This window comes from Bos mutus, chromosome 4 (assembly GCF_027580195.1).
Source record: "Bos mutus isolate GX-2022 chromosome 4, NWIPB_WYAK_1.1, whole genome shotgun sequence".
NCBI lineage: Eukaryota > Metazoa > Chordata > Mammalia > Artiodactyla > Bovidae > Bos > Bos mutus.
The window spans coordinates 44,568,738-44,596,480 of NC_091620.1; the positions used below are offsets into that span (position 1 = coordinate 44,568,738).

At 36.7% G+C, this 27,743-nt stretch overlaps 1 protein-coding gene across 1 annotated transcript; it reads right to left on the reverse strand.

The window, feature by feature from the left end:
* Positions 1–743: 743 nt before the first annotated feature.
* GTPBP10 (GTP binding protein 10) lies at positions 744–27,743 on the reverse strand. The gene is made up of 10 exons (XM_005891861.2): positions 27,609–27,743; positions 24,452–24,645; positions 20,626–20,717; positions 19,819–19,963; positions 11,944–12,017; positions 9,871–9,923; positions 7,478–7,585; positions 6,880–6,957; positions 4,694–4,817; positions 744–1,426 (listed from the first exon to the last, which is right to left on the reverse strand). The coding sequence occupies exons 1-10, from the start codon at positions 27,639–27,641 to the stop codon at positions 1,164–1,166; spliced, it is 1,164 nt and encodes a 387-aa protein (XP_005891923.2). The 5' UTR covers positions 27,642–27,743; the 3' UTR covers positions 744–1,163.

Below are 27,743 nucleotides of genomic sequence, written 5' to 3' on the forward strand. Positions count from 1 at the left end.
AACTAAAAAGCCTCTTGATGAAAGTGAAAGAGGGGAGTGAAAAAGTTGGCTTAAAGCTCAGCATTCAGAAAACTAAGATCATGGCATCCGGTCCCATCACTTCATGGGAAATAGATGGGGAAACAGTGGCTGACTTTATTTTTCTGGGCTCCAAAATCACTGCAGATGGTGATTGCAGCCATGAAATTAAAAGATGCTTACTCTCTGGAAGTAAAGTTATGACTAACCTAGATAGCATATTAAAAAGCAGAGACATTACTTTGCCAACAAAGGTACGTATAAAAAAAAGGTACGTATAGTCAAGGCTATGGTTTTTCTGTGGTCATGTATGGATGCGAGAGTTGGACTATAAAGAAAGCTGAGTGCTGAAGAATTGATGCTTCTGAACTGTGGTGTTGGAGAAGACTCTTGAGAGCCCCTTGTACTGCAAGGAGATCCAACCAGTCCATCCTAAAGGAGATCAGTCCTGAGTGTTCATTGGAAGGACTGATATTGAAGCTGAAACTCCAATACTTTGGCCACCTGATGCGAAGAGCTGACTCATCTGAAAAGACCCTGATGCTGGGCAAGATTGTGGGCAGGAGGAGAAGGGGATGACAAAAGATGAGATGGTTGGATGGCATCACTGACTCAATGGACATAGGTTAGGGTGGACTCCAGGAGTTTGTGATGGACAGTGAGGCGTGGCGTGCTGCGGTTCATGGGTTGCAAAGAGTTGGACACGAGTGAGCGACTGAACTGAATCTGCTGATTATCAGTAATCTTTATTTGTGAATATGTTCAAATTCAGGAGTTTGAGGTTTTTCCAAAAAAAGAGAACTATTACTAATTTAGGAGAACCAGGTAATGATAAACTCAAAAACAAATAAAACCTAGTTGCTCATAAGGAATCCTTTTTTATAATATAACAATTATCTCACTAGAGACATACATATAGAATACTATAGGATGTTATTACAGGTGGATAGCCATAATATTATAACCTCTCATTTTTAACCCTCAGTTATTTTTTTATCTGTTGATAAACTTAACTATAAAACATCTTTAAAAATATGGTTCTTGAATGATGGTATATACACCAGTTTAGTAACAACCAACATTCTAAAAAATGTTTGTCAAAGAGCTTTCAAATGAACACAATTTCAATATCCCTTTTAATACATTTAAGTGATATCCATTCTAGGACTAGAAACAGCAGTCTTTGATGGTGGCTCACTGTAAGATACTGTATTGGAAATATGTAAGTTAAGCAATTGCTTCTTATGATATGCATCATTTTCCTGGTTAGTGTGTTCATCCAGAGATTTCCTTATACAGTTCTTTAGTTCATCAATTCCTTCTCCAGTAATTGCAGAGATGGGGATGATGTGTTGGAATTCCACAGTCCTCTCTGGAATCATGTTTTTTTCAAACAGATGCAAAAATTCTGAAACAACACAGATAAAAGCTGATTTTCATTGTCTTTGAAAATAAGTCAAAACTATTCTAGAGGTTTCATTTGTGAACCAAAAACTTAGTTTTTATTTTTTCCTTCTCTAATAAGCTCTTAGCACCTTTGGTTTTTACTAATGACAATGGTAAGGTTCTTGGCACATGAATGGTGCTCAGTAAATATTTGTTGCTAAGTCACTTCAGTCGTGTCTGACTCTGTGCGACCCCCATAGACAGCAGCCCACCAGGCTCCCCCGTCCCTGGAATTCTCCAGGCAAGAACACTAGAGTGGGTTGCCATTTCCTTCTCCAACGCATGAAAGTGAAAAGTGAAAGTAAAGTTCCTGAGTTGTGTAAATATTTGTTACATGAATATATTTTTAACTGAATGAAGTATAAGTTCCCAGGTAATGGTGCAGTGGTAAAAAATTTGCCTGCCAATGCAGGAGAAGACAGGAGACACAGATTCAATCCCTGAATTAGGAAGATACCCTGAAGTAGGAAATGGCAACCTACTCTAGTATTCTTGCCTGGAAAAATTCTATGGACAGAGGAGTCTAGCGGATTCTGGTCCATGGCATTACAAAGAACTGGACACGACTGAGCACACAACGCTCCAATCAAAAGATAAATCACACAAGATGATTTACTTACAGAAGCAATAAATTTTGTTTTGGGGCATTCAATAAAGTAAGGCAACACAGATGCTCTGAGAGAACTTTTCTACAAAAATAAACTCATTTGTGACTTGGGATATTCTAGTTTGCTTCAGCACACAGGTGGCCTTTAACTGTCCAAATTTAGAGACCTATCATCACTGGTACTAGGAGGAATACTAAAATTGAAAACAGTTTAAGGAGAGATCATTTTAGATGAATCCAATATTTCACCCCACTGGGACTGACAACCATTAGATAACTTTTGCTTCTTCTCTGTTACCAAGGCAACAGAAGGGAGGATGGCATACTGATGGGATGGATCAACACTGATGTCACCTGGAAAGGCTGGCTAGAAGAGATTAACCAAATCAATACAAAGCTTGGTTTCTGGGATTCATTTACCCCCAAGGAAAAGAGAGGCTAATTTGGAAACTATCACTGAGGTGACTATATTGTTTTTATGATAGGCCAAAATAGCCACAAACTCCTGAGTTCCCCCCCGCCCCCCGCTTTGGTACTTCTGAAAATTCCCTTTTCTGCAAGATCAACCAGTGATCAGATCTAATGACCTCATAAAACAAATGACATTAAAGAATAAAGACTTTATAAATTTTTGAGGAATGTTTATACCCCCAAAGTAACTTACTAACTCAAGGGCAGGCCCAATATGTGTGTATATATATATATAAGGATTTTTACGAGAAGAGAGAGGATTTTCTGGTGCTGTCTGATAGTACTAGTACATTATAATTTATTTTCCTCAATTTTTATCTCAAGGATAAAAACAGGTTAAGTCTATTTAAAAAACATGTTAACCACTTACCTTCCATCCTACTTTTCTCATTTGTGCCAAAGGTCCTCTACTAGACTCAGAAAATGAAAGCATCATCTCTATACAGTAGAGTTTGTTCTGCAAACGTCAATATTCAAAACTATGGAGACAAATTCCTTTATACAAAGTGGTCCATTTAGGGACCAATTTCACACAAATACTTTACAAGTAACAGCATCTTTTATTCTGTGCCACACATACAACTTAAGTTCTTTTTAGAAGATTGATACTCTCCAGAGATCTATAGACCTGGCACTGCAAAGATACATATCTCTTTAGAACTACTAGCCCTGTTATTAAATTCATAATGTACTAGGGGAATGAAGTTCTAGAACTTGTGAAATAAGTTAAAAGTGAAAAGACTTCATAAATATATGCTGACTTTTTCCTCTTCTGATCCAAATCCCATTAACTCTTTAAGAGCCCAGTTTTACTTCTTGATGATACCTGAACTGTTCAGCTCAAATTAATTTTTCTTCCCTTCTATGTCCTATAACAGATTGTCCATATCACACTTAAAAGTTTCATATGGTATGTGTTCTTTCTTCAAACACACTTGTTTTTTTTTAAGAGGAACAGGTTTCATTTTTTTCCCCCACTAATTACAGTACACCTAAAAGTCTCTGCAAATAGTAGGTATTCATTAGTTCAGTTCAGTTCAGTTGCTCACTTGTGTCTGACTCTTTGTGACCCTGTGAACCGTAGCACGCCAGGTCTCACTGTCCATCACCAACTCCCGGAGTTTACCCCAAACTCACGTCCATTGAGTAGGTGATGCCATCCAAACATTTCATCCTCTGTCATCCCCCTCTCCTCCTACCCTCAATCTTTTCCAGCATCAGGGTCTTTTCAAATGAGTCAGCTCTTCGCATCAGGTGGCCAAAGTATTGGAGTTTCAGCTTCAACATCAGTCCTTCCAATGAACACCCAGGACTGATCTCCTTTAGGATGGACTGGTTGGATCTCCTTGCAGTCCAAGGGACTCTCAAAAGTTTTCTCACACCACAGTTCAGAAGCATCAATTCTTCCGCGCTCAGCTTTCTTTATAGTCCAACTCTCACATCCATACATGACCACTGGAAAAACCATAGACTTGACTAGACGGACCTTTGTTGGCAAAGTAATGTCTCTGCTTTTTAATATGCTATCTAGGTTGGTCATAACTTTACTTCCAAAGAATAAGCATCTTTTAAGTTCATGGCTGCAGTCACCATCTGCAGTGATTTTGGAGCCCAAAAAAATAAAGTCTGACACTATTTCCCCATCTATTTGCCATGACGTGACGGGACCAGATGCCATGATTTTAGTTTTCTGAATACTGAGTTTTAAGCCAACTTTTTCACTCCCCTCTTTTACTTTCATCAAGAGGCTCTTTAGTTCTTCACTTTCTGCCATAAGGGTGGTGTCATCTGCATATCTGAGGTTATTGATATTTCTCCTGGCAATCTTGATTCCACCTTGTGCTTCTTCCAGCTCAGCGTTTCTCATGATGTACTCTGCATAGAAGTTAAATAAGCAGGGTGACAATATACAGCCTTGACGTACTCCTTTTCCTATTTGGAACCAGTCTGTTGTTCCATGTCCAGTTCTAACTGTTACTTCCTGACCTGCATACAGATTTCTCAAGAGGCAGGTCAGGTGGTCTAGTATTCCCATCTCTTTCAGAATATTCCAGAGTTTATTGTGATCCACACAGTCAAAGGTTTTGGCATAGTCAATAAAGCAGAAATAGATATTCATTAAACTGGCACTAAATGAATGAACGGGTTTACCTTTAGGATTCTGGAGTTGGTTCATCAGTACATGGAATTTACCCTGTGCATCTGGCAAGTCCATTTTATTTACTGCAAGGAGTGCAGGTTTTGTGTGAAGTTCCTCTTTGTACAACTCTAACTCCTTTAAATCAAAAGAGAAAAACCAAATAACTGTATTAAAATACCTATATAAATGACCTATTTGGTAATGTCTTTCTATACTTTATAGGCCTGGGTATTCTAGGGCCCATTCACACCTCTGATATCAGTAAGTGATTTTGTGCCTAGAGACAAATACAGATATTTGGACTTATATTAAGCACATAGATAAAATTCAGAACTAAATAATGACAATTAATCCTATGCCTGTATTATTCTTGGAAAAAGTAAGTATGCTTAGAAGTAAATCTTTGTGACCATGGATTAGGTAGTGGCTTCTTATATTTGACACTAAAAGTAGGAATAAAAGAAAGAATAGACACAGGGAACTCTATCAGTTTTAAATTCCATACTTCAGAAGGGAACTGAAAGAAAGTTAAAAGACAACTGAAAGAATAGGAGAAAATATTTGCAAATCATATAACCAATAAGGGACTTGTATCTAAATTATAAAAAACTTTTACAACTCAACAGTTAAAAGATAGCCCAATTTAAATGGGCAACCAATCTGAATAGACATTTCTCCAAACACATACAAACGGCTAATAAGCACATAAAAAGATGCTCAACACCATTAGTCATGAGAGAAATGCAAATCATAACCACAATGAAATACTACTTCATTACTACTAGGAAAGACAAAGTAAAAAAGGTAATAATGAATGTTGACATTAATTGGAAAAACTGGAACCTTCATACATTGTTAGTAAGATTGTAAAGTAATTCAATGCTGCAGTCACTTTGGAGAATAGTCTGGCAGTTCCTCAAAATATTAGATTTACCTTATTATCCAGTAATTTCACCCCTAGAGATATATATATATACCCAAGAGAAAGGAAAACATACCCACACAAAAACCTGTACACAAATGTTCACAGCATTATCAATAATAGGCAAAAATGTAGCTAGCGAATAGGATATAAAAGTCATTAAGGTAAAAGACATCATGTTGTGTTAGAGAGAAATCATATGGCTGGATAGAGAATGCACAAGGTGTTGCTTGGGGAAGCGGGAGAGGGTGCAGGAACAATAGAGATACAGTGCTTGGTAGGAACCTAACTTTGCCTCATATACCATGTTCAGGTTAGACTTCAACCTAACCCATTGCTATGGGGGACCATCAGAGCAGGGAACAAACATCTGCTTGGTTCTTTATCAAAGATCACTCTAGCTGCCTATAAAACATGGCCTGAAAAGAAGTGAGACTAGAAGCAGGGAGACCAGCTATTAAGAGAGGCTGATGATTACAACAGTGCGGGTGAAGACAAATAGCTGCATTTCAGAAAAATTTAGGGCATAAAACTGACAAGGCTTGATACAGGTGGTGAGAAAGTCAGAATCACTATCACCCAGGTTTCTGGCTTACATATTCAATAAGTTTCTGAGGGATGCTGGAAAATTTAAAAAAAAAAAAAAAAAAAAAGAAGTTCAGTTCTGTGTGCATGCTCAGCCACTTCCGTTATGTCCGAATCTTTGAGACTCCACAGACAGTTGCCCACCAGGCTGCTCTGCCCATGGGATTCTCCAGACAAAAATACTGGAGTGGGTAACCATGGCCTCCTCCAGGGGATCTTCCCCACCCAGGGATCGAACCTGGGTCTCCTGCCTTGCAGGTGAATTCTTTACCACTAAGCGACCAGGGAAGCCCAAGTTCAGTTCTACACATATTAAATTTGAGAAGTTAATGGGACATCCAATCAAAGATATCTAATAGGCAGCTAATCTAAAGTACAACCAAACTATCTGGGTATCAGAGTGCCTAAAAAGTAGACTGGGAAACAGTCTAAGAAGTAGGAATTAAGTTAAGCAAGACTCAGTCTAAGAATTTATATAATAGGGATTTGAAATCCAGGAAGGTTTTATTGATTACAACAGTTTGAGAAGTGGATGAATATTAAGAAACTGGAGACAGCAAGTTTAGATAATTCTTTAACTGACACCAAAGTTTTAGAAAGTAGAGGTAGAAGATATATTTATTCTAATTGTCATATGTTATTTCATACAGTCCTATGTCCCTGAATACTAGACCAGACAGAAAAACCTACTTTTGAAAGCAGTATTATGGTTTCAAAAGCAGTTCTGTAATGAGTTTGGGAAGAAAGCTGAAATCCAGAAATATCAACCTGAAAAAAAAAAGGATAAAAGATTGCCTTTAATGTAAGAATGACAGCTATACAATTCTGTTTTGAAAAGTTTCACTCATTCAAGCTATAAATAATTTCTTAATCTATACTCTTTTGGTAATTTAGTAATGTGAAATGAGAGAAATTGATATTTTAAGATCACTGTAATTATTCTTATAATATCACAATCATTAATGAGAAACTAGTACCGATAAAACAACTTATACTAATAAAGATAATCTCATGAAATAGGAAAATAATGCTGTGTAATTTAGTAGTACACAGAAAATCCTAAGGAATCAATAAAGCTGACAAATATGGCCAAATTTTCATCTGATACAGTAAATGTTCCATTTCCACACCCATATTATAAATAAATTTGACTCCTATCTAAACAGATGTAGTGGATTAATATATGCTAATATTTATCTTTAAATGTTATTATAAAAATGTCTAGGAAAACTAAATTCATTGATTCTCACATTCTTTTAAGCATTACATTGATAGGCATATGACTTACAACAAAAAGCAGTTGTTTAGTTCTTTCTATATGCTTGAGGAATTTGTGGCCCATTCCTTTGTTCATATGTGCTCCTTCTATTAAACCAGGAAGATCAGCTACTGATATCTAATACAAAATTAAATGGTTTAATAATAAAAAATGAAAACACAAATCTAATTATATCCAACAATTTTCATATTTCAATTATAAAGTTTCTATTTTGTGATTACCACTGAATTACTGCATCTCTAATAAACTCAAGATACTTTGATAACAAAATAAATGTATTAAGAATCAAAATCCTTTGCTATCAGAAATTAGAGTCCCATTTTTACTTTAACAATCTAAGAATTCTAGGGCTTAGCTTAACATTTATTAATATGAATTCTCTTTAGAATTCCATAAATTATACTGTTCAATATCAACTTTTCAAAGAATTTCAAGTTTTTAAATTCTTAAAAGTAAACAAGGATATTAAATCAGCAGACATTGACTTAGGATGTAAGCACTGTAAAGTGTTTTATTCTATATGTAAATGGTTGTTTGGTTCCACTGTTCCTTTACTGTTCATATTCTACCAGGATTTAACCATTTTTAAAAAGTAAAGGAAACGGTGTCCCTATACTCTATTTAGGACTATTAACCATTATTAGAGTCATTAACCATTATTCAACACTTGTGGTTTTCAAACCTCACCGCATATCATAATCATCTAAGGAACTGCTATAAACTACAGATCCTCAAGCCCTATCCCCAGGGATTTGGTTTCAAATCACGGGGCCCAAGCTTGATTTATCATTGTTGTTCTTAAGCTAGTCAGGTGATCCTGATGTACAATAAGGGATGAAAAACACTGCTTTACACACACTGCTTGTGTGGTTAAAATGTTCGGTTTTAAAGAAAGCTGTAGCTATGTGACAAACCAAAGTACATATAGAGGTCTCATGTTCTGAAATTTTCTTCAGAGGTCTTTTTATTGATTTCCCTTAAAAATTACCAATAATGTTTTCTCAATTCATATTATCCTGCACTTACAATTTTACTTATTATTTAATATTCTATGTAATTGTTAAAGCTTTAAAAAAAATTTTTACTATTATACAACTATGATCAATGAATATACATCTTTGATATCTTTGAATTATGTCATTGGATTATATGAAACTACACTGATACATCATCACTTCAAGTCCATATTTTACATTAGGGTTCGTCATCTAGGTTTTATACATTCTATGGGTTTTGACAAATTTATGACATGTATCTACCATTACAATACACAGAATAGTTTCACTGCCCTTAAAAATCCTCTGTATGCTGCATATTCAACCTTTCTACCTATTCAACCTTTCTTTCCTCCTAATCCTTGGTAACCACTGATCTTCTCTATTGCCACAGTTTTGCCTTTTTCCCAGAACATCATATAGTTGAAATCATACAGGATGTAGCTTTTACAGACTGGCTTCTTTCACTTAGTAATAAGCACTGGAGGTTCCTCTGTGTCCTTTCATGGCTTGATAGTTTACTTATTTTTAGTGCTGAGTGACATTCAATTTTGAATACGTACACAGCTTATTTATCCATTCATCTACTGAAGGACATCTGGGTTGCCTCCAAGTTTTGGCAATTATGAACAAAGCAACTATAAACATCTATGTGTGGGCTTCTGAGTGGACCTAAGTTTTCAATTAATCTGGGTAAACACTAAGGAATGCAACTGCTGATCATACATATTTTTAAATTTTTATTATTTTCCATTTTTTGTTTTTATTTTAATTATGCAAAAAAACTATAGTTCTTCCTTACCAAGGAAAAATAAATTTTAATAGCTAGCTAAGACCAAAATCCCATTCAATTAAAAAAATGTTTTTGAACAGTAAAGTGAGATAAAATTACATCCATGAACTTTAGAATATGTTTTTAGGAAATGAAAATCAATAATCAAGTATGGCAATAAAATATGGAATTGCAGTGAGAACAAACACATCAAGGAGAATAAGATACAATCAATGGTATAATTACAAACTGTATCCAAACTTTGGAAGAATTATTCTTATATAATATTTTACTCAGATAGTGCTCATCAGAATTGATTTGATCATGACTTCAATTACCAAAAAAAAAATCCTGCTACTTTTTCCAACACCACAGAAACTGTCAAATGTTATAAAATCTAAGCAATAAGGCAAGTACTTTCATTTCTAACCAAGAGTCTTATTTTAAAAATAGCCACCTACAGGACTTTTCTGCTGGTCCAGTGATTAATGCTCTGTGCTCCCAATGCAGGGGGCCCAGGTTCAATCCTTGGTCAGGGGAACTAAATCCCATATTCTGCAACTAAGGATGCCAGAGCAGCCAAATAAATAAATAAATATTTTTAAAAGAATAAAAGTTTAAAAAAAAATACCCACCTGTTTGAAATCACTATACATAATTTTTCCAAGTTCAGGCTTTATTGTTGTAACTAAAAAAAAAAAAAAAAAAAAGTACATTAAGGCTAGAATAAAGCATTGTACTCTCAAAACTATCCGAGTGTTATGTATAAAATAAATAATATTTCCTTTCTGTGAACAACCTAATTCAGATTATGTTCTCATTCGTTGAAATTAAAGGTATAATTATTTTGGAAAAGGACAAATATAGATTTTTATAATCTGCAAAAGCATAGGAATTAGTGGGCTTCAAAGTCCCTCTCAAACTTTAAGAGCATGGCAAAGGTGTTGAGGGCAGGGGGCAGAATTTAGGTTTCTATCATTTGGGCTATATGTGAAATCTATTAGTCCTTTCTCATTCAGTTATCCTCAAACTTCATCAGTCTAACAGTAGCCTCCTTCTATGACTTTCTGCTTTTCTTCTTTCCTTCTCAAAGATCCCCTATTTTCTAACAATAAATAAATACTGGCCAAGAGATTTATAGCAGTTAGTACAAAATTAACTCTACTTTATCAGAAGAGTCTAACCCTAGAATTGTTTGATTTTATTTTTCATGATTTTATTTTCAATAGTTTCCCTGACAGCTCAGTTGATAAAGAATCTGCCTGCAATGCAGGAGACCCCGGTTTGATTCCTGGGTTGGGAAGATCCACTGGAGAAGGGATAGCCTACCCAATCCAGTATTCTTGGGCTTCCTTTGTGGCTCAGCTGAAAAGAATCCTCCTGCGAAGTGGGAGCCCTAGGTTTGATCCCTGGGTTAGGAAGATCCCTTGGAGAAGGGAAAGGATACCAACTCCAGTATTCTGGCCTAGAAAATTCCATGAACTGTATAGTCCATCAGGTCGCAAAGAGTCGGACACGACTGAGTGACTTTCACTTTCCATGTTAATGTCATTCTGTGCCATTTTGTTTAATGAAGGTAGAGATCCTATTATATTCATTCACTTGCTTGCTAAGTCACTTTAGTCATGTCCAACTCTTTGTGATGCTATGGACTATAGTCCACCAGGCTCCTGTCTGTGGGACTCTCTAAGCAAGAATACTGGAGTGGGTTGCCATGCCTGCCTCCAAGAGATCTTCCTGACACAGGGATCAAACCTGCTTCTCCTGAGGCCTGTGCATTGCAGGCAGATTCTTTACAACTGAGTCACCCAGGAAGCCCATTCACTCACTACTTTTAGTCTAAGCTTCCATTATGCCTTATCTGCTACTGCAATAGCTAATTCTACTAAGTTCTTTCCAGATCCACTTATGTCCCACATTAATCCATTTTGTACATTATATGCAAGGAGATATTTTTTGAAAAGCAAATTAATCATTTTTATCCTTTGTTAAAATGCTATAACCTCTTCTAAAGCTATAAAGATCAAATACAGCCTATATGGCCTATATCATAGATCACCTGCATCTCTAGCCTCAGCTTGATTCCTTCATCCCCTTACGACATGTTCTTTAGACAAACAAATCTACGCCCTGCCACCATGAAGCCTTTGTGTACACACTATTTCCTTTGACTAAAAAGACTCCAACCTCCATTGTCTGTCACCAATTAACTCACATTTACTGTTCATATCTCATCCCCACAATCACACTTCCCCAAAGAAATCTACAGCAATCACCTACACTCTTTCAGAACACCCTCTTATATTATACCCTCTTATATTCATTAGTAAGTGTATTCACTTCTGTTTACCAATCTTTATAACTCCAGAACTTATTATAGTTCCTGGAAATAAATACTTGCTTAATGAATAAAAGAACTGATCTCTGCCTTCCTAGCATTTATCACAGTGTTTGATAAAGGGTAGGGACTCATAAAATAATAACTAAACCAAACAAATGATTATGCAACAGAGAAATAAATGTGACAAAGTATCCAAGTACCAGGAACTTTCCTGAGAGCTATAGAGGTTTCAAAGATTAATGGGAAATCCATATATTCTGTCTGCCAAGAATTTTCAAACTAAGGCTACCCCAGTTATATTTTATTCATACTCAAAGAAAAATTAGTCTTTAAAATATACCCCACACACTAAAAAATTTGTACTTACATGCATAATCTGCAATTGCAGGTTTTGCATGAGAAATCTTACTTAGCAAAGAGGATTTTCCAGCATTTGGGAATCTGAAACAAGAAAATAAATTCATATTAATATGTCACAACAAATAACAGCATTTTAAATACTTATCTCTGAATTCCTAACATTTCAAAAAACAGACTTCTTGAGTATTGCTGGAATTAAAAGCAGAATATAAATTTATAATCTTGAAAAACCTGAGGAACAAAATATACTTATAAAAAGGTAAAGATAAATTTATGGTGAACACCAAAGATGTTTCACTACTGACAATCAAGTAACATTAAAAAGAAATGTAGAACAACAAAAGAAACCTCTAGAAAAACAAAAAGAAATTAATAAAAATACCTGCAACTCACTATCTCTAGCCAACACTGACAAAATATTTCTTATATTGTTTTGTGGATCTTTTGTTTAAACCATTTCATATGGACATTTCACTAGCAAAGTAATGAACCTGATTTAGCTATCATCTAGCTTCAACAAATATTAATACATTCTTAATAACTTTTTAAAAGTTGGTTTATTTAAATAAAAACCTAAATAAGGTCTGCGTATTACAACTAGTTGACGTATCTTTTAAATTTCTCTTAGTACAGGCTCCCTTTAAAACTTGTCTCCCCCCCAAAAAAAATAAAAAAATAAAACTTGTCTCCCCTTTGCAATTTTATTTTTAAAGAAACTGGGTCATTTGTCCTGTAGTTTCTTTTCCTGTCTGTTTTTTCTGCTGACACACATGGTGCCCTTTAACATATTCCTATAAATTGGTAGATATCTGATTAGATTCAACTTTGCTTCCTTTTTTCACTAAAAGGCTACTTATAGTTGGTTGGCCTTCTTTTTAAACTGAATTATATAAGGTATGCATTTCAAGGGTACACTGTAATTTACTTACCTAATTTCTTATTATTAGGCATTTAGGTGGTCTCAAAATTTTTTACTGTTATAAATAACATTGCAAAAAATGTGCATACAGCTAGAAAGACATACAGCAACAGTAAGTCACCTTAACATTAAGTGCTGCAACTAACAGACATCTCTTTTTTTCTTTCTGAACTAATTTGTTTCTTTTTGCACTAATTTTCTTTCTGCACTAAATGAGCACTAATTTCTTGTCAAACTTTTTTTTAAAAAAAGAATTTAAACACTGATGTGAATATCCTTGAACCTTTACATATACCTTTATTCCTTGAGGTAAATTCCTAGATAAGGAAATATTACATTAAAATATCTGGCTGTTTTAAAGGTTTTTATTTTATTGCTAAATATCCCTCAAGAAAAGCCCCCAATGGATGAAAGTAAATACTAAGAATGGGAGCCACTTAAAAGGTAATTTCCTAAAATCATTCAGATATTTTCATTAAATTAATTCAACCAAGGGGAATGTAAATTGTACGGTCACTATGAAAAACAGTATGGAGATTCCTTAAAAAATTAAAAATAGAACTACCATATGATCCAGCAATTTCACTTCTGGATATTTATAAAAAAAGTCCCAAAACGCTAACTTGAAAAGATATATGCACCCCCATGTTCACTGCAGCACTATTTATAATAACCAAGATGTGAATGCAATCTAAGGTGTCCAATGACGGATGAAAGCACACAGAAAAATGTGTGTAGGGGGAGGAGGGTGTAAGGCGGGTAAAGGGGGTGAAAAAGTAAAGCATCCAACTGTAGGGAATTCCCTGGTTAACCACGGGTCTAACCACCCCGTGGTTAGAACTCTGTGCTGTTCAATGCCAAGGGTCCGGGTTCAGGCCCTGGTTGGGGAACTCTGATCCTGCAAGCTGTGTGGCGCAGCCGAAAAAAAAAATCCAGTTGTAAAATAAGTAAGTCATGGAGACGTAATGCACAGCATGGTGATTATAATTAATAATCAGTACTATTTGAAAGTTGCTAAGAGAGTAAATTTTAAAAATTCTCATCACAAGAAAAAAATTTTTTAAACTACACGTGGTGACAGATACTAACTAGACTTACCATGGTGGTGATAAACATATACAAATATCAGATCATTACACTGTACACCTGAAACTTCTATGTCAAGTGTATCTCAATTTAAAAAATCATCCAACAAATACTGAGCATTGACTTCGGTCAGGCAATATACTAGGCATGAGAAATACAGCAACCAACAGGAAAAATGTTATCCCTGTCTTCACAGCTTTCATTCAAATAATGATCTTTTCTCAAAACTGCCAAATTTTCATTTGGAATAATAGTGTAAATATTTTACGAATATTAACTTGGAATTCTATAAAAAATTTTAAGCTGTTAATGAAGTTCTTTAAACAATCTTCCTTATTAAAACATTTCTACAATAAATTTAGAATAAAATTACACGAGATTGCTTGACTCATTTCCCCTGGCAAAACAGTATTTTCTTATATCCTATTATACCCAGGCTCTTGTAACTTTTTGAAAAGCAACTGCAATCATTTTTGCCATGACTGTCACTAGCTGGACTTGCTTATTTCTAATATTCTCATATATTCATAACAATATTAGCACAGAAAAATGCACCTATTTCCAAATAGATCAAAATATAAGAAGAAAAAGGAAGCTAATGATTGAAGAACCAATAACAAATTTTTCTTGAAAGTTACCTAATGAAGATTTTACAGGCTGAAGTCCAACCCATGCAAAGATCAGATTTGACCACAGCAGTACAAGTATACTCGTTACACGATAACTTGCTTTCAAGGCTCAGTTCATTCCCGAAGCTGGCTTAAAAGTTAAGGGGTGTCTGCTTATGCTGGTATTCACATTAGGTAACTTTTTAAGAACACTTACCTAATCAAAAGCACTAGCATACATGTGAAACATTGTGCTCTAAAATCATGATGCCTGATATTAACTAACATGAAGTCCACTTCTGAAAAGCTTAGTTATTTCACTATATGTGGTCTCTAATAAGTTAATAATATATGATGATGATAATGATAGCAGCTACCATTCACTCATTGAGCATACATAAATCCAAGACATCTGTTATGCTGCAAATGTAATCTTACTCAGCAATAACATTTTTAAGGCAGGACTACTGCCATCCTCTATTAAAGAGAAAACAAAGGCTTAGAGATATTGTATTCAAGACCATCCAGCCGGCCTTCAGAAGATTTGAGATTCTAACACAAACAGTCTCACTTGAGTCTCCCATCACCACCCCACTTGTATTCACTACTCAACCCTGGTATGTTCTTGTTAGGCTGTAAGGGTATCTCTATGGAAACTGAAACATATTTTTCCAGAAAACGAGAAAGTGAATGGCTGGATTCTCAGTCTTATCCACAAAATCCTATCCAGTCCATAAAGTTCCTAAAAATATATACTGGGTTGGCCAAAAAGTTCTTTCACAACATAACATCTTATGGAAAAACCCAAACAAACTTTTTGCCCATCCCAATAGTATTACAGAACCTATTACCGTCATAACTATGTTTTATTGAAAAAAAATTAAATCTGAATAGGAAGCTTTAATGCCAAGATCTCATCTTTCTCTGTTACAACTTCAGCAGGTATGAGGCCTCTGTGAACTCTAAGCCCCTGCTGGTAAGATTTAGACAGGCATGGAATGAGGTGAGGAGTTCAGAGTGAAGAGTGTGATAAAAAAGCAGTGAGATGTGAGAAGAGGAAGATGAAAAGAGATGAGAAACTATGGGAAGGCAAGGAATGAAGTGGCAGTTGGAGTAGAGCAGCAGTTTCTGCTCCCTTTTCCTTAGGCTTTCCATCTGACTGTCATGGAATGCTGCAGTGGAGCTTGGGAGGGGAAGACAGAGGGAGAGGAGACACGCAAAGCTGAGCATTTCCGTTCCTTTATCTGCCTTCTACCTTGCTATCTATCTCCCTCCAGTTGGTGCCAGCACTGCAAACCCTACAGCTAAATAGCACTGTATGATGAAGGTGGAGGCTGGTGAAAGAGAACAACACTGTAAGGTCTGCAGTATTGAGAATGGACAGTTCCTAAACAGAGAGTGAAGTACAGGGGAATGGTCATTACAAGATCCAACATGGTGCTCAACAGTATGTAAAGCTAATGGCTGAGATCACCTGTACCAGTCTTTAGCCATCTGATTGATGATACTTCAATACCTCTATTAAAACTTGTAAGAATATCTTAGTCATTTTCCCCCTACTCTTTCTATGTACTTTTTAAGATGTGGTTTCTTTGGATTCCTAATTTTATTCCTAAGATCCGGTAACATTCTTTTACCCTCTTATACTACTGCATTTGATTGATTTTTCTGCAAAAAGATAGGACACTGAAAGATGAACTTCCCAGGTCGGTAGGTGCCCAATATGCTACTGGAGATTAGGGCTAGTGCTAAGTCACTTCAGTCGTGTCCGATTCTTTGTGACCCCTTGGACTGCAGCCTGCCAGGCTCCTCTGTCCATGGGATTCTCCAGGCAAGAATACTGGAGTGGGTTGCCATTCCTTCTCCAGGGGATCTTCCCAACCCAGGGATTGAACCTGTGTCTCTTTTGTCTCCTGTACTGGCAGGCAGGTTCTTTATCACTAGCGCCACCTGGGAAGCCCCTTGGGCTTCCCTGGCGGCTCAGATGGTAAAGCGTCTGCCTGCAATGCAGGAGACACAGGTTCAATCCTTAGGTTGGGAAGATCCCCTGAAGAAGGAAATGGCAACCCACTTCAGTACTCTTGCCTGGAGAATTCCATGGACTGAGGAGCCTGGTAGACTACAGTCCATGGGGTCACAAAGAGTCATGGAGAAATAACTACAGAAAGAATGAAGAGATGGAGCCAAAGCAAAAACAACAACCACTTGTGGATGTGACTGGTGATGGAAGCAAGGTCCAATGCTGTAAAGACAAATACTGCATAGGAACCTGGAATGTTAGGTCCATGAATCAAGGTTAATTGGAAGTGGTCCAACAGGAGATGGCAAGAGTGAATGTCAACATTTTAGGAATCAGCGAACTAAAATGGACTGGAATGGGTGAATTTAACTCAGATGACCATTATATCTACTACTGTGGGCAAGAATCCCTTAGAGAAAATGGAGTAGCCATCATAGTAAACAAAAGAGTCCGGAATGCAGTACCTGGATGCAATCTCAAAAATGACAAAATGATCTCTGTTTGTTTCCAAGGCAAACCATTCAATATCACAGTAATCCAAGTCTATGCCCCGACCAGTAATGCTGAAGAAGCTGAAGTTGAATGGTTCTAAGAAGACCTACAAGACTTTCTAGAACCAACACCCAAAAAAGATGTCCTTTTCATTATAGGGGACTGGAATGCAAATGTAGGAACCCAAGAAAACACCTGGAGTAATAGGCAAATTTGGCCTTGGAGTACAGAATGAAGCAGGGCAAAGGTTGATAGAGTTTTCCCAAGAGAACACACTGGTCATAGCAAACACCCTCTTCCAGAAACATAAGTGAAGACTCTACACATGGACATCACCAGATGGTCAACACTGAAATCAGACTGGTTATATTCTTTGCAGTCAAAGGTGGAGAAGCTCTATACAGTCAGCCAAAACAAAACCAGGAGCTGACTATAGCTCAGATCATGAACTCCTTATTGCCAAATTCAGACTCAAATTTAAGAAAGTAGGGGAAAGCACTAGACCATTCAGGTATGACCTAAATCAGATCCCTTACGATTATACAGCGGAAGTGAGAAACAGATTTAAGGGACTAGATCTGATAGAGTGCCTCATGAACTATAGACAGAGATTCGTGACACTGTACATGAGACAGTGATCAAGACCATCCCCAAGAAAAAGAAATGCAAAAAAGCAAAATGGTTGACTGAGGAGGCCTTACAAATAGCTAGCTGTGAAAAGCAAAGGAGAAAAGGAAAGATACAGGCATCTGAATGCAGAGTTCCAAAGAATAGCAAGGAGAGATAAGAAAGCCCTTCTCAGTGATCAGTGCAAAGATAGAGGAAAACAATAGAATGGAAAAGACTAGAGATCTCTTCAATAAGATTAGAGATACCAAGGGAGCATTTCATGCAAAGATGGCCACAAAAAGGACAAAAATGGTATGGACCTAACAGAAGCAGAAGATATTAAGAAAAGGTGGCAAGAATACACAGAAGAACTGTACAAAAAAGAGCTTCATGACTCAGATAATCATGATGGTGTGATCACTCATCTAGAGCCAGACATCCTGCAGTGTGAAGTCAAGTGGGCCTTAGGAAGCATCACTACGAACAAAATTAGTGGAGGTGATGGAATTCCAGTTGAGCTATTTCAAATCCTGAAAGACGATGCTGTGAAAGTGCTGCACTCAATATGCCAGCAAATTTGGAAAACTCAGCAGTGGCCACAGGACTGGAAAAGGTCAGTTTTCATTCCAATCCCAAAGAAAGGCAATGCCAAAGAATGCTCAAACTACCACACAATTGCACTCATCTCACACACTTGTAAAGTAATGCTCAAAATTCTCCAAGCCAGGCTTCAACAGTACGTGAACCATGAACTTCCAGATGTTCAAGCTGGTTTTAGAAAAGGCAGAGGAAGCAGAGATCAAATTGCCAATATCCACTGGATCATCGAAAAAGCAAGACAGTTTCAGAAAAACATATATTTCTGCTTTATTGACGATCCCAAAACCTTTGACTGTGTGGATCACAATAAACTATGGAAAATTCTGAAAGAGATGGGAATACCAGATTACCTGACCTGCCTCTTGAGAAATCTGTATGCAGGTCAGGAAGCAACAACTAGAACTGGACATGGAACAACAGACTGGTTCCAAATAGGAAAAGGGGTACATCAAGGCTGTATATTGTCACCCTGCTTATTTAACGTATACGCAGAGTACATCATGAGAAACGCTGGGCTGGATGAAACACAAGCTGGAATCAAGATTGCCTAGAAAACTATCAATAACCTCAGATATACAGATGACACCACACTTACGGCAGAAAGTGAAGAACTAAAGAGCCTCTTGATGAAAGTGAAAGAGGAGAGTAAAAAAGTTGGCTTAAAGCTCAATATTCAGAAAACTAAGATCATGGCATCTGGTCCCATCATGTCATGGCAAATAGATGAGGAAACAGTGACAGACTTTATTTTTGGGGGGCTCCAAAATCACTGCAGATGGTGACTGCAGCCATGAACTTAAAAGACGCTTACTTCTTGGAAGAAAAGTCATGCCCAACCTAGACAGTATATTAAAAAGCAGAGACATTACTTTGCCAACAAAGGTCCGTCTAGTCAAGGCTATGGTTCTTCCAGTGGTCATGTATGGATGTGAGAGTTGGACTATAAAGAGAGCTGAGTGCTGAAGAATTGATGCTTTTGAACTGTGGTGTTGGAGAAGACTCTTGAGAGTCCCTTGGACAGCAAGGAGATCCAACCAGTCCATCCTAAAGGAAATCAGTCCTGCATATTCATTGGAAGGACTGATGTTGAAACTGAAACTCCAGTACTTTGCCCACCTGATGCGAAGAACTGGGTCATTTGAAAAGACCCCGATACTGGGAAAGATTGAAGGCAAGAGGAGAAGGGGACAACAGAGGATGAGGTGGTTGGATGGCATCACCGACTCAATGGATATGAGTTTGAGTAAACTCCGGGAGTTGGTGATGGACAAGGAGGCCTGGCGTGCTGCAGTCCATGGGGTTGCAAAGAGTCAGACACAACTGAGCGACTCAACTGAACTGAACTTGACAAATGAACAGTAACTATGAAACTCTCTATGTTGGCAATATGAAAACTACTACATTTAGCAGCATATTCTAAAAGTACACAAACAACACACAAATTCCACAAATAAGAAATAATGCAGCCCCTACATTACCATTTATATTTATTTCCTTCATGAATTACCTCTCTGAAAGCATAAAAATAAAAATATGAATGATACTTACCCCACCAGGCCTATATCAGCTATAAGTTTTAGATCAAGGTGAATTACTCGCTTCTGGCCTTTCAACGGTAAGAAATTTGTAAGTAATTTGCCACCAAGACCTCCTTCCGCTACCAAAAGTCTGTCTTTCTCTTTATTGAGTTCTCCTTAAAAAGAGAGATGAAGATATTTAACGCAAAGGTTAATAAGTGGAGCTAATCACTAATGGCACTCTTCTTTCAGATACAGAAGCCAGGAATGTCTAATTTACAAATCTAAAGCGCTTAATAACAGAATCAAGTTTCTATTAAAAGTCTGACCCTGGAAAAACACCTTTGCTAGTGGACGGAAAAGGCTAGTTATTTTTTTCAAAACCAAGTAAATATTCTTGTCTTTAAAATAATTTTTAATCTAGTGGCTAATTCTGAACAACTTTTATGTAATGATTTTAAAAGCTGTTTTACAAACTAGCAACTAAAATACTTAACGTTTTAAAAAAAAAAATCCTGAAACTTGAGAGGTGCTATTCCTTACAGCTCTCAATTTTTGAAAATGTGCACATTTCTCACAATTTTATGGGCTTCCCACGTGGTGCAATGATAAAGAATCAGCTTGCCAGTGCAGGAGATGTAAGAGACTTGGGTTAGATCCCTGGATGGAGAAGATCCCCTGGAGAAGGAAATGGCAACCCATTCCAGTAGTGTGCCTGGGAAATTCAATGGACAGAGGAGCCTGGCAGACTACAGTCTATGGGGTTGCAAACACCTGGGCACATCTAAGCAGAGCACAGCATTATCATTCACAATATAAGAAGCTACAGTACACTTACCTATAATTTTACCATTTTCATCAGTTACTGAAACACCCACAGGTACAGGAATTTCACAGTCTTTTCCTTTGGAGCCTTTCAGTGCACTAACTCTACAAAAAAATAAAGTCAAATTAACATAAAGAAAACCTGCCAGATTAAATGGTTGATGCTTCAAGCAAATTTAATGGTATAGAAAGAAGATAATCAACCTGTTCTTCTAATGCAGATGTTAAGTGGTCAAATAATGAAGAAAAAATATTTTATTTGCATTTTAGGATATTATATCTCAATAAAAATATTAAGTGACGATTTAAGTTACCAAGCTAACTACTAAAACTCATTTTAACTGATAATAAGCTAAAATAATGTATATTTGAAAAAAAGAGATCATTCCAACAACACAAATAAATGTGAAAAATCCATTGATGAATAACAAGGTATTTTTTAAAAATCCCCTCAAATGAGAGTACTTTAATTACAGGAGGCTCATATGGCTATTCTTAAACTGCTCAAGAGAGGATAAAGTGGTACAAACTTCTAACTAGTAATTCCACTTCTGGGAATTTATTAAAAAAAAAAAATAAGTGAACAACCATGTAAACTATTATGTGCACAAAGACATGTATTGCATTGTGATAGTAACAGTAAAAAAAAAATCAATAATTAAATAGATGAATGACAAAGTAATTTATGTTCTTTCCAATACTATCAGACTATTCAGGCATTCTTAACAATTTCCTGGGATGGGAAAAAAAAGTTAAAAGAGAAGGTTACTAAATTTTGTGCTCCTGTTTTTATATCCCCAAATATTATATACAGAGTTAATTACCTTTGCATAAAGACACAGAAAAGTCTTAGAGAAGTCATGAAAAGGTTGATAATGGTTTTTTCTGGTTAGAAGAATTATAAGTACTTGACCTTTTAAATGTGAGAAGGAAATGGCAACCCACTCCGGTGTTCTTGCCTGGAGAATCCCAGGGATGGGGGAGCCTGATGGGCTGCCGTCTATGGGGTCGCAAAGAGTCGGACACAACTGAAGTGACTCAGCAGCAGACCTTTTAAAAAACCTATTTATTCCTGGTTTCTCTGATTAGGTCAGAACTGCCATATGCATTTTCATGTGCAGGCTCTCAATCATAACACTTGTCACAGTGATAATTTTCTATCGTTCATTTATTTGATAAATATTTGCTCTCATACGAGACTACTGTTAGGTTCCAAGGCAGCAGGGAACACAACAGTTTAGATCATCATTTTATCCTAGACATCTAGTATAGTCACTGGCACAAAGTAGATACTCAAGTAACATCAACTGATTGAACTAGATTGACAAAAATGAATGAATTTGAAATATATTAAAGAAAGATTTAAATAGAATATCTCTCTTACTGGGATTATGCTGCAATTTTTAAATGTAAAGACAAGACTCACTTTTCATTCTTGTTACTGCTAGTGAATATTCTATTAAGATACTTTATTAAAAACATTTGCCACTTAAATTTCAAAACAATTTTATAAACAGCTTTTTAAATAACTGAAATGGTATTTGATCATTTTCATAGTTAAGCAAGCATAAGCCAATTTACTAAGATTAGATTTCATGATGAACGAAAGCAGTCTTTCAGTAGACATTATTAGATATCTGCAATTAAGATCTTACTCAGTTACCAACATTTTGGAAGTGGTGCTTGAACTTGGAAGGGGGGAAGATTTTTGCCAGATAATCAAGGCAGGAAAGTGAAAGAAAAAAATACACACACACACACACACACACACATGATTAGAACGGAACTAGGTATTTGGTGAAATAAGTTATTTTGAGCATAAGCACAGTAGAAGTGGGGTGGAAGACACTGTAGGCCAGATCACAAAGAGCCTGATATGCTATGTTAAAGAGTTTGAATATTATCTTAGAGTGATGGGGAACACTGAAGGATTTTAAATAGACAAGTCACATTAACAAATTTGATGCTCACATTAACAAATTTGACGCTACAGAAAAAGCACTGGAGATAACTGGATAAAGAATCGATTGGAGGTGATGACTGAGACTGAAGACAGGAGACAATCTGGAGAATACCGAAAGATTTTAGAAATGATAAAGCTCTGAATCTTTCTAGTCTCATCTTCCACTACAGTCTATGTTTTCTGCATACCACCCACACTGGCCTTCTTTTAGTGTCTTTTATTGGTATTTGTCTTCTATCTCTAGGTCTTTCATGTTGTTAGCTTTCCTGTAATGCTTTTTCCTCTCCTTCATCCAGTTGGCTCTTATTAATCTTTTAGATTTAAGCCTTTACAGTCTAAAAATTGCAACACACAAGCACAGTAAATGTTCTTTTTAAATCTTTCTTAACATTTAATGTTATATACCATCTTTAGCTCACCACTGATCTAAACAGAGTAAGTTTGGAATTATAGCAACCATACTTTTCAAAAGAAATTATAGAATGGTGAAAAATTTTACTTTAGGATGTAAACTGCAGGTTATTTCCCACCTGTAACAACAAAATAGCAAAACAACACCCTGATCTTTAAACTGATTACTAAATTCTAATATAGGGAACTCAAAATTTGCCCTATAAAGACTATTCATAAAATAAAAATGCTCAAAAGAAATTTAAGGGGTTTCTCCAAGGATTTCTTTACAAGTAGAGGACTGCTGGATATTTGCGGCAGGAATGTTTGCTATTGTGGTTGCCGCGGGACGTTCCTCACTCTGTGTTGCAGGCTGTTTAGCCTGTGTATGGCTCTTAGCCTTTGCTTACACCCATCCCCCAAGCAAGTGCCACATTCCATCATCTACAATTGTGACAAATAAATGTACCCAAACAGGGGCTTCCCTGGTAAAGAACCTGCTTGCCAATGCAGGAGACATGGGTCCAATCCTTGGTCCAGGAAGATTCCCCATGCCACGGAGCAGCTGAGCCCATGCTCCACAACTACCTAGCCTGTGCTCTAGAGCCTGGGAACCACAACTACTGAGTCCACGCGTTCCAGAGCCCGCGCTCTGCAACAAGGCAAGCAACTTCGATGAGAAGCCCGTGCACCTCCACTAGACAGCAGCCCCCCCTCACTGCAATGAGAGAAAAGCCCTTGCAGCAACCAAGACCCAGAATAGCCACAAATAAATAAAGAAAATTAGTTTTAAAAATATATAGACATATACCCAAACACTTGCTTGGGAAGGGAAAACAAAAAAGGAACAGAAAGCCTAAGCTTTGTACGAAAACCTTCTAAAGAATAACAACAGAATTACACAGGCCTGAGGAATCATAGTCTGTATTTTGATGGAAGGTTTAAGAATTTTTTTCTTCATTTTTTTTACAATGAAAGAAAAAATACTCTATTTTTAAGGCCAACATAATATGTCCCACAGAAAATAACAGACAATAACGAAAAACAAACGGAAGATCTTGCTTTCACAGAGAGAAAATGAAAACAGAGACAAAAGGAAAACATTCAAGAGACATAGCAGCAAACAGTCTTTAAATCTTAAGCATTGCAGTCGGGTGGAGTAGCCAGGTAACATTCTAGAGAGTTTACTAAAAAGATTGTCAAAGATAATCTCAGAAGAAAACAGTGGAGATTCAGATCATTTTCTGTTTCTATAACGGAAGTGTGAAAGAATATAAACATTGGAAGGACAAAAGTTTAAAAATTTCAGAACCACCTTAGTACTTATCTGTTATTTTAACTAGAGACAAAAATTGTAGATTTTTGCTCAGTTACAAATTCAGGCTATTATTTACTTCAAATTCCAAATAAATTTTTATCTTTTAACTTTTTCTTCTTCTGGGAGGAATTCATTTCATAAAATCAAAATCATTCAGTAAATACTTACCGACTGTTTGCTCCTTCTCCAGCCACAAACCGTTTCTGAGGATATTTATCCTTAAGTTGTTTTAAAGTCATTCTGTTATGGGCTACAACCCAGACGTCACCACCTTTTCCACCTTCTCCACCTAAACGAGGGTAGCCCATTCCACCACTTCCTCCCTTGGTGAAAAGTCTCAGGTTATCAATGAAGTTTCCATACTAATAAAGAAAGAGAAAAAAAGAACATTTGTATACCAAACAAAGATTTGGGAAAGATTGAAGGCAAGAGGAGAAGGGGACAACAGAGGATGAGGTGGTTGGATGGCATCACCAACTCAATGCACATGAGTTTGAGTAAATTCTGGAAGTTGATGATGGACAGGGAGGCCTGGCTTGCTGCAGTCCACCGGGTCATGATGGGTCGGACGCGACTGAGCAACTGAACTGAACTGAACTGATACCATTAAGTGCTTACCAATTTTGAACTCTTTTCTAGTTCTTTGATGCCATTAAAACTCCTAAAAATATAAAAGGTTTTTCTGTATGCCACATTTACTGTTTTTGCTTAGTCTACCTCCTGTCTGATCTCACTTTCCCATATTAACTCTGTTTTTCATTATCAATTGTTGTCCTTCCTAACCTGAAGGTCTGACATTGGCCCACTTTTCAACAGACTTTTTCCCCTGTACTTTCTCAGTCTGTACTAGCAACTATCACCCAGGTGAGATATTCTCTATTCCAATGAGTTGGACATCTCCACCAGATGTAAGCTTAATAGTCTAAAGCAACTGAAACAAGATCTGTATCTTATACTTGAAATCCCTCAAATATATATCTTATGTATTGAAAGGATAACAGTCACCTTTCATGTTATAAAACAAAATCAATTTTTCCTTAGGTAAATTCTGTTCCTCCAATGTTTTCTCAAATAATGAAACTAAAGCTTCTCTACTCATTGAGCTACATATGGGAATCTTTATACCTGTTTCTCTCCCTGAAGCTCTACTATTTTTCCTTTATAGCACAACTACATGCTCTAGTATATTGACCATTAACATTAGCTCCTAACTGGTCTTTCAGCATCTAGTCATTTCTTCCTCAAAACATATTCTGTCTCACTGCCAGAGCTATTTTTCTGAAAATTGATCTGATCTCTAAACATATTTCTCCCTTACTCAAAAACCATTCACGGTTTTCTGTTTACAAAATAAAGTCTAAAATTCTCCGTGCTACAGTTAAAGCTTTTAACCTACCCTTCCAGTTTCATTGCCATTCACTCAACCCCTCCTATAGCCTCCTCCTCTTTACTCTATACTACACAATGCACTGTCACTTCTCCATGACATTCTGCTCATGCTGTTTCATCTATTTACAATGTCATTTTTTCTTTTCTATCATAAACCCATCCAAATGTCCTATTTTCTGATGTATTTCTTAATTTCTCAACTTAATATTTACTACTGGCTTAGCTGGGCACTCAGTAATTTTAATTATATATCTATTATTATATACATACATATATATATGTATATATAATGTGTATACACATTGTGCAGTCATTTCAGTCGTGTCTGACTCTTTGTGACCCTATGGACTATAGCCCATCAGGCTCCTCTGTCCATGGGATTCACCAGACAAGAATACTGCAGTAAGTTGCCATTAGGCCTCTAGAAATCCTACACTGCATCTAGGGTTTATTTCTGTTTCCCTCACTAAATCAAGAACTTCCTACTGGTCAGATCTTGTGTCTTAGCCACCTGGGCTATCAAAATTCCTTACAGAGTAATTTCTTAAATTCATAATCTTCCCATCTTTTAGTCATTTAGTATATAGTTTTAAGTATCAAAAACATCTGGGGACTTTTAAAAAAAATACATACACTCACTGACCATTCTGATATACTTTGGAGAAGGGGATGAGACTAGGGTAAACCAGCACATTTATCAAAAGCTCCTTTGGTGATACTGGTAAATCTCAAGTCTAGACTTGAGATTGCAGTGAAAGTTAAAAGCAAAGTTTCAAAGAACAGGTTTTCATTTGAGTATGGAAATATAGTCATGAAAACAGTATAGTAAGGGTGGAAGGAATATATAAAACTGAACTTAAGAGTGAGCCAGAGCATTTTTCTCTGAGAGGTTAAGAACTTACTCTTTAGTTCAGTAGGGCTAGATCAGAAATGCATCACAGGTAAGTGAAGAGGTAGATTTCCCTTGCAAAAAAACACATGGACTGGCAGTGACCGCTATGGCAGTAGTTACACAAGTAGCCTTTAATAATACAACCAGCTAAAAAACGTAGTCGTTCTTTTTTTTTTTGCTTAAGGATTCGTTACACTAGATACCCAAGTACTATGCTTCACAAGTCTCTCTTCTGACCACCTATTTTGTGGAAAATAGCTGAATAAAGTAAAACTTCATTAACCACGCCTTTCCTCCGACAGAAATAAAACTCTTGTTTTTAAAGTTCCTTACAATATGTGACATTTTTTACTGCTCTAGATTTATCAAAGATTTAGAACCCAAACTTAAAAGGATTATCCCAATCTCGTCCTTAGTAATAATGATCAAACTATAATGCCAGTAGGTTTCAAAAAACATTGCTAGTAAGGATCTTATAGTGGTTTTTAAATCTGAAAGCAACTGCGAATTGTTTACAAAAACGATTCTTAAACCCACAGTGCACAAAACTATTAAGTTTCTCGCAAGAAGGCAAGTCAGTTACCTATTTTCGTTTACCGATAAAAATCGTCTTTAGAAAAGTTATTTATATCAATGCATTCAAAGAAAAAATATGTAAAAACAAGTTATGGATATTACTACTTAAAAGAAGGAAAATACGTATTTGAGTCAAAAGAAAAAGTCAAACCTACACTCCACCTGTACCATATCGCGTGCCTAAACGGCAAGGAAGTCCCAGCCCTCCATCTCACGTGCACACTATGCCCTGAAAAATCTCAAACCCTGTTCCAAACAACCTTCCTAACAAAGATCGGTGATCACGCCCTTCTTATTACAGGACAAGCCCGAGTTCTCCAGAGGCTAAAAGGACTAAGAAAAAAAGCAAGAAAGAGGCCCCCAGGAAGAAATACGTGGGGAAGGAGGAAAGCGAAAAACCTGCACCCTCAGGTGGGGTTAGAGGCACCTGGCCTCGCACATCAGGCTGAGGGGGTACTAGCCACGGACCTTTCTGAACAACACGCAACTGCAGCGCACCATGCCTGCGAAGGGCGAATATTCCCTCCGGCGGAAGCTGTACTCACAGAAGTACGGCGCTGCCTTTTTACGTCACCGCCGACCACCGCAGCAATTTTGTGTTCG

Coding starts and splice junctions, on each gene's coding strand:
- GTPBP10 (XM_005891861.2), bottom strand. CDS start 27,641: ATGGTGCGCTGCAGTTGCGTGTTGTTCAGAAAG. Junction 24,646..27,608: donor GTTGCGTGTTGTTCAGAAAG/GTCCGTGGCTAG, acceptor TTTCTTTATTAG/TATGGAAACTTCATTGATAA. Junction 7,586..9,870: donor TGTATAGTGATTTCAAACAG/GTGGGTATTTTT, acceptor ATTTTGTATTAG/ATATCAGTAGCTGATCTTCC.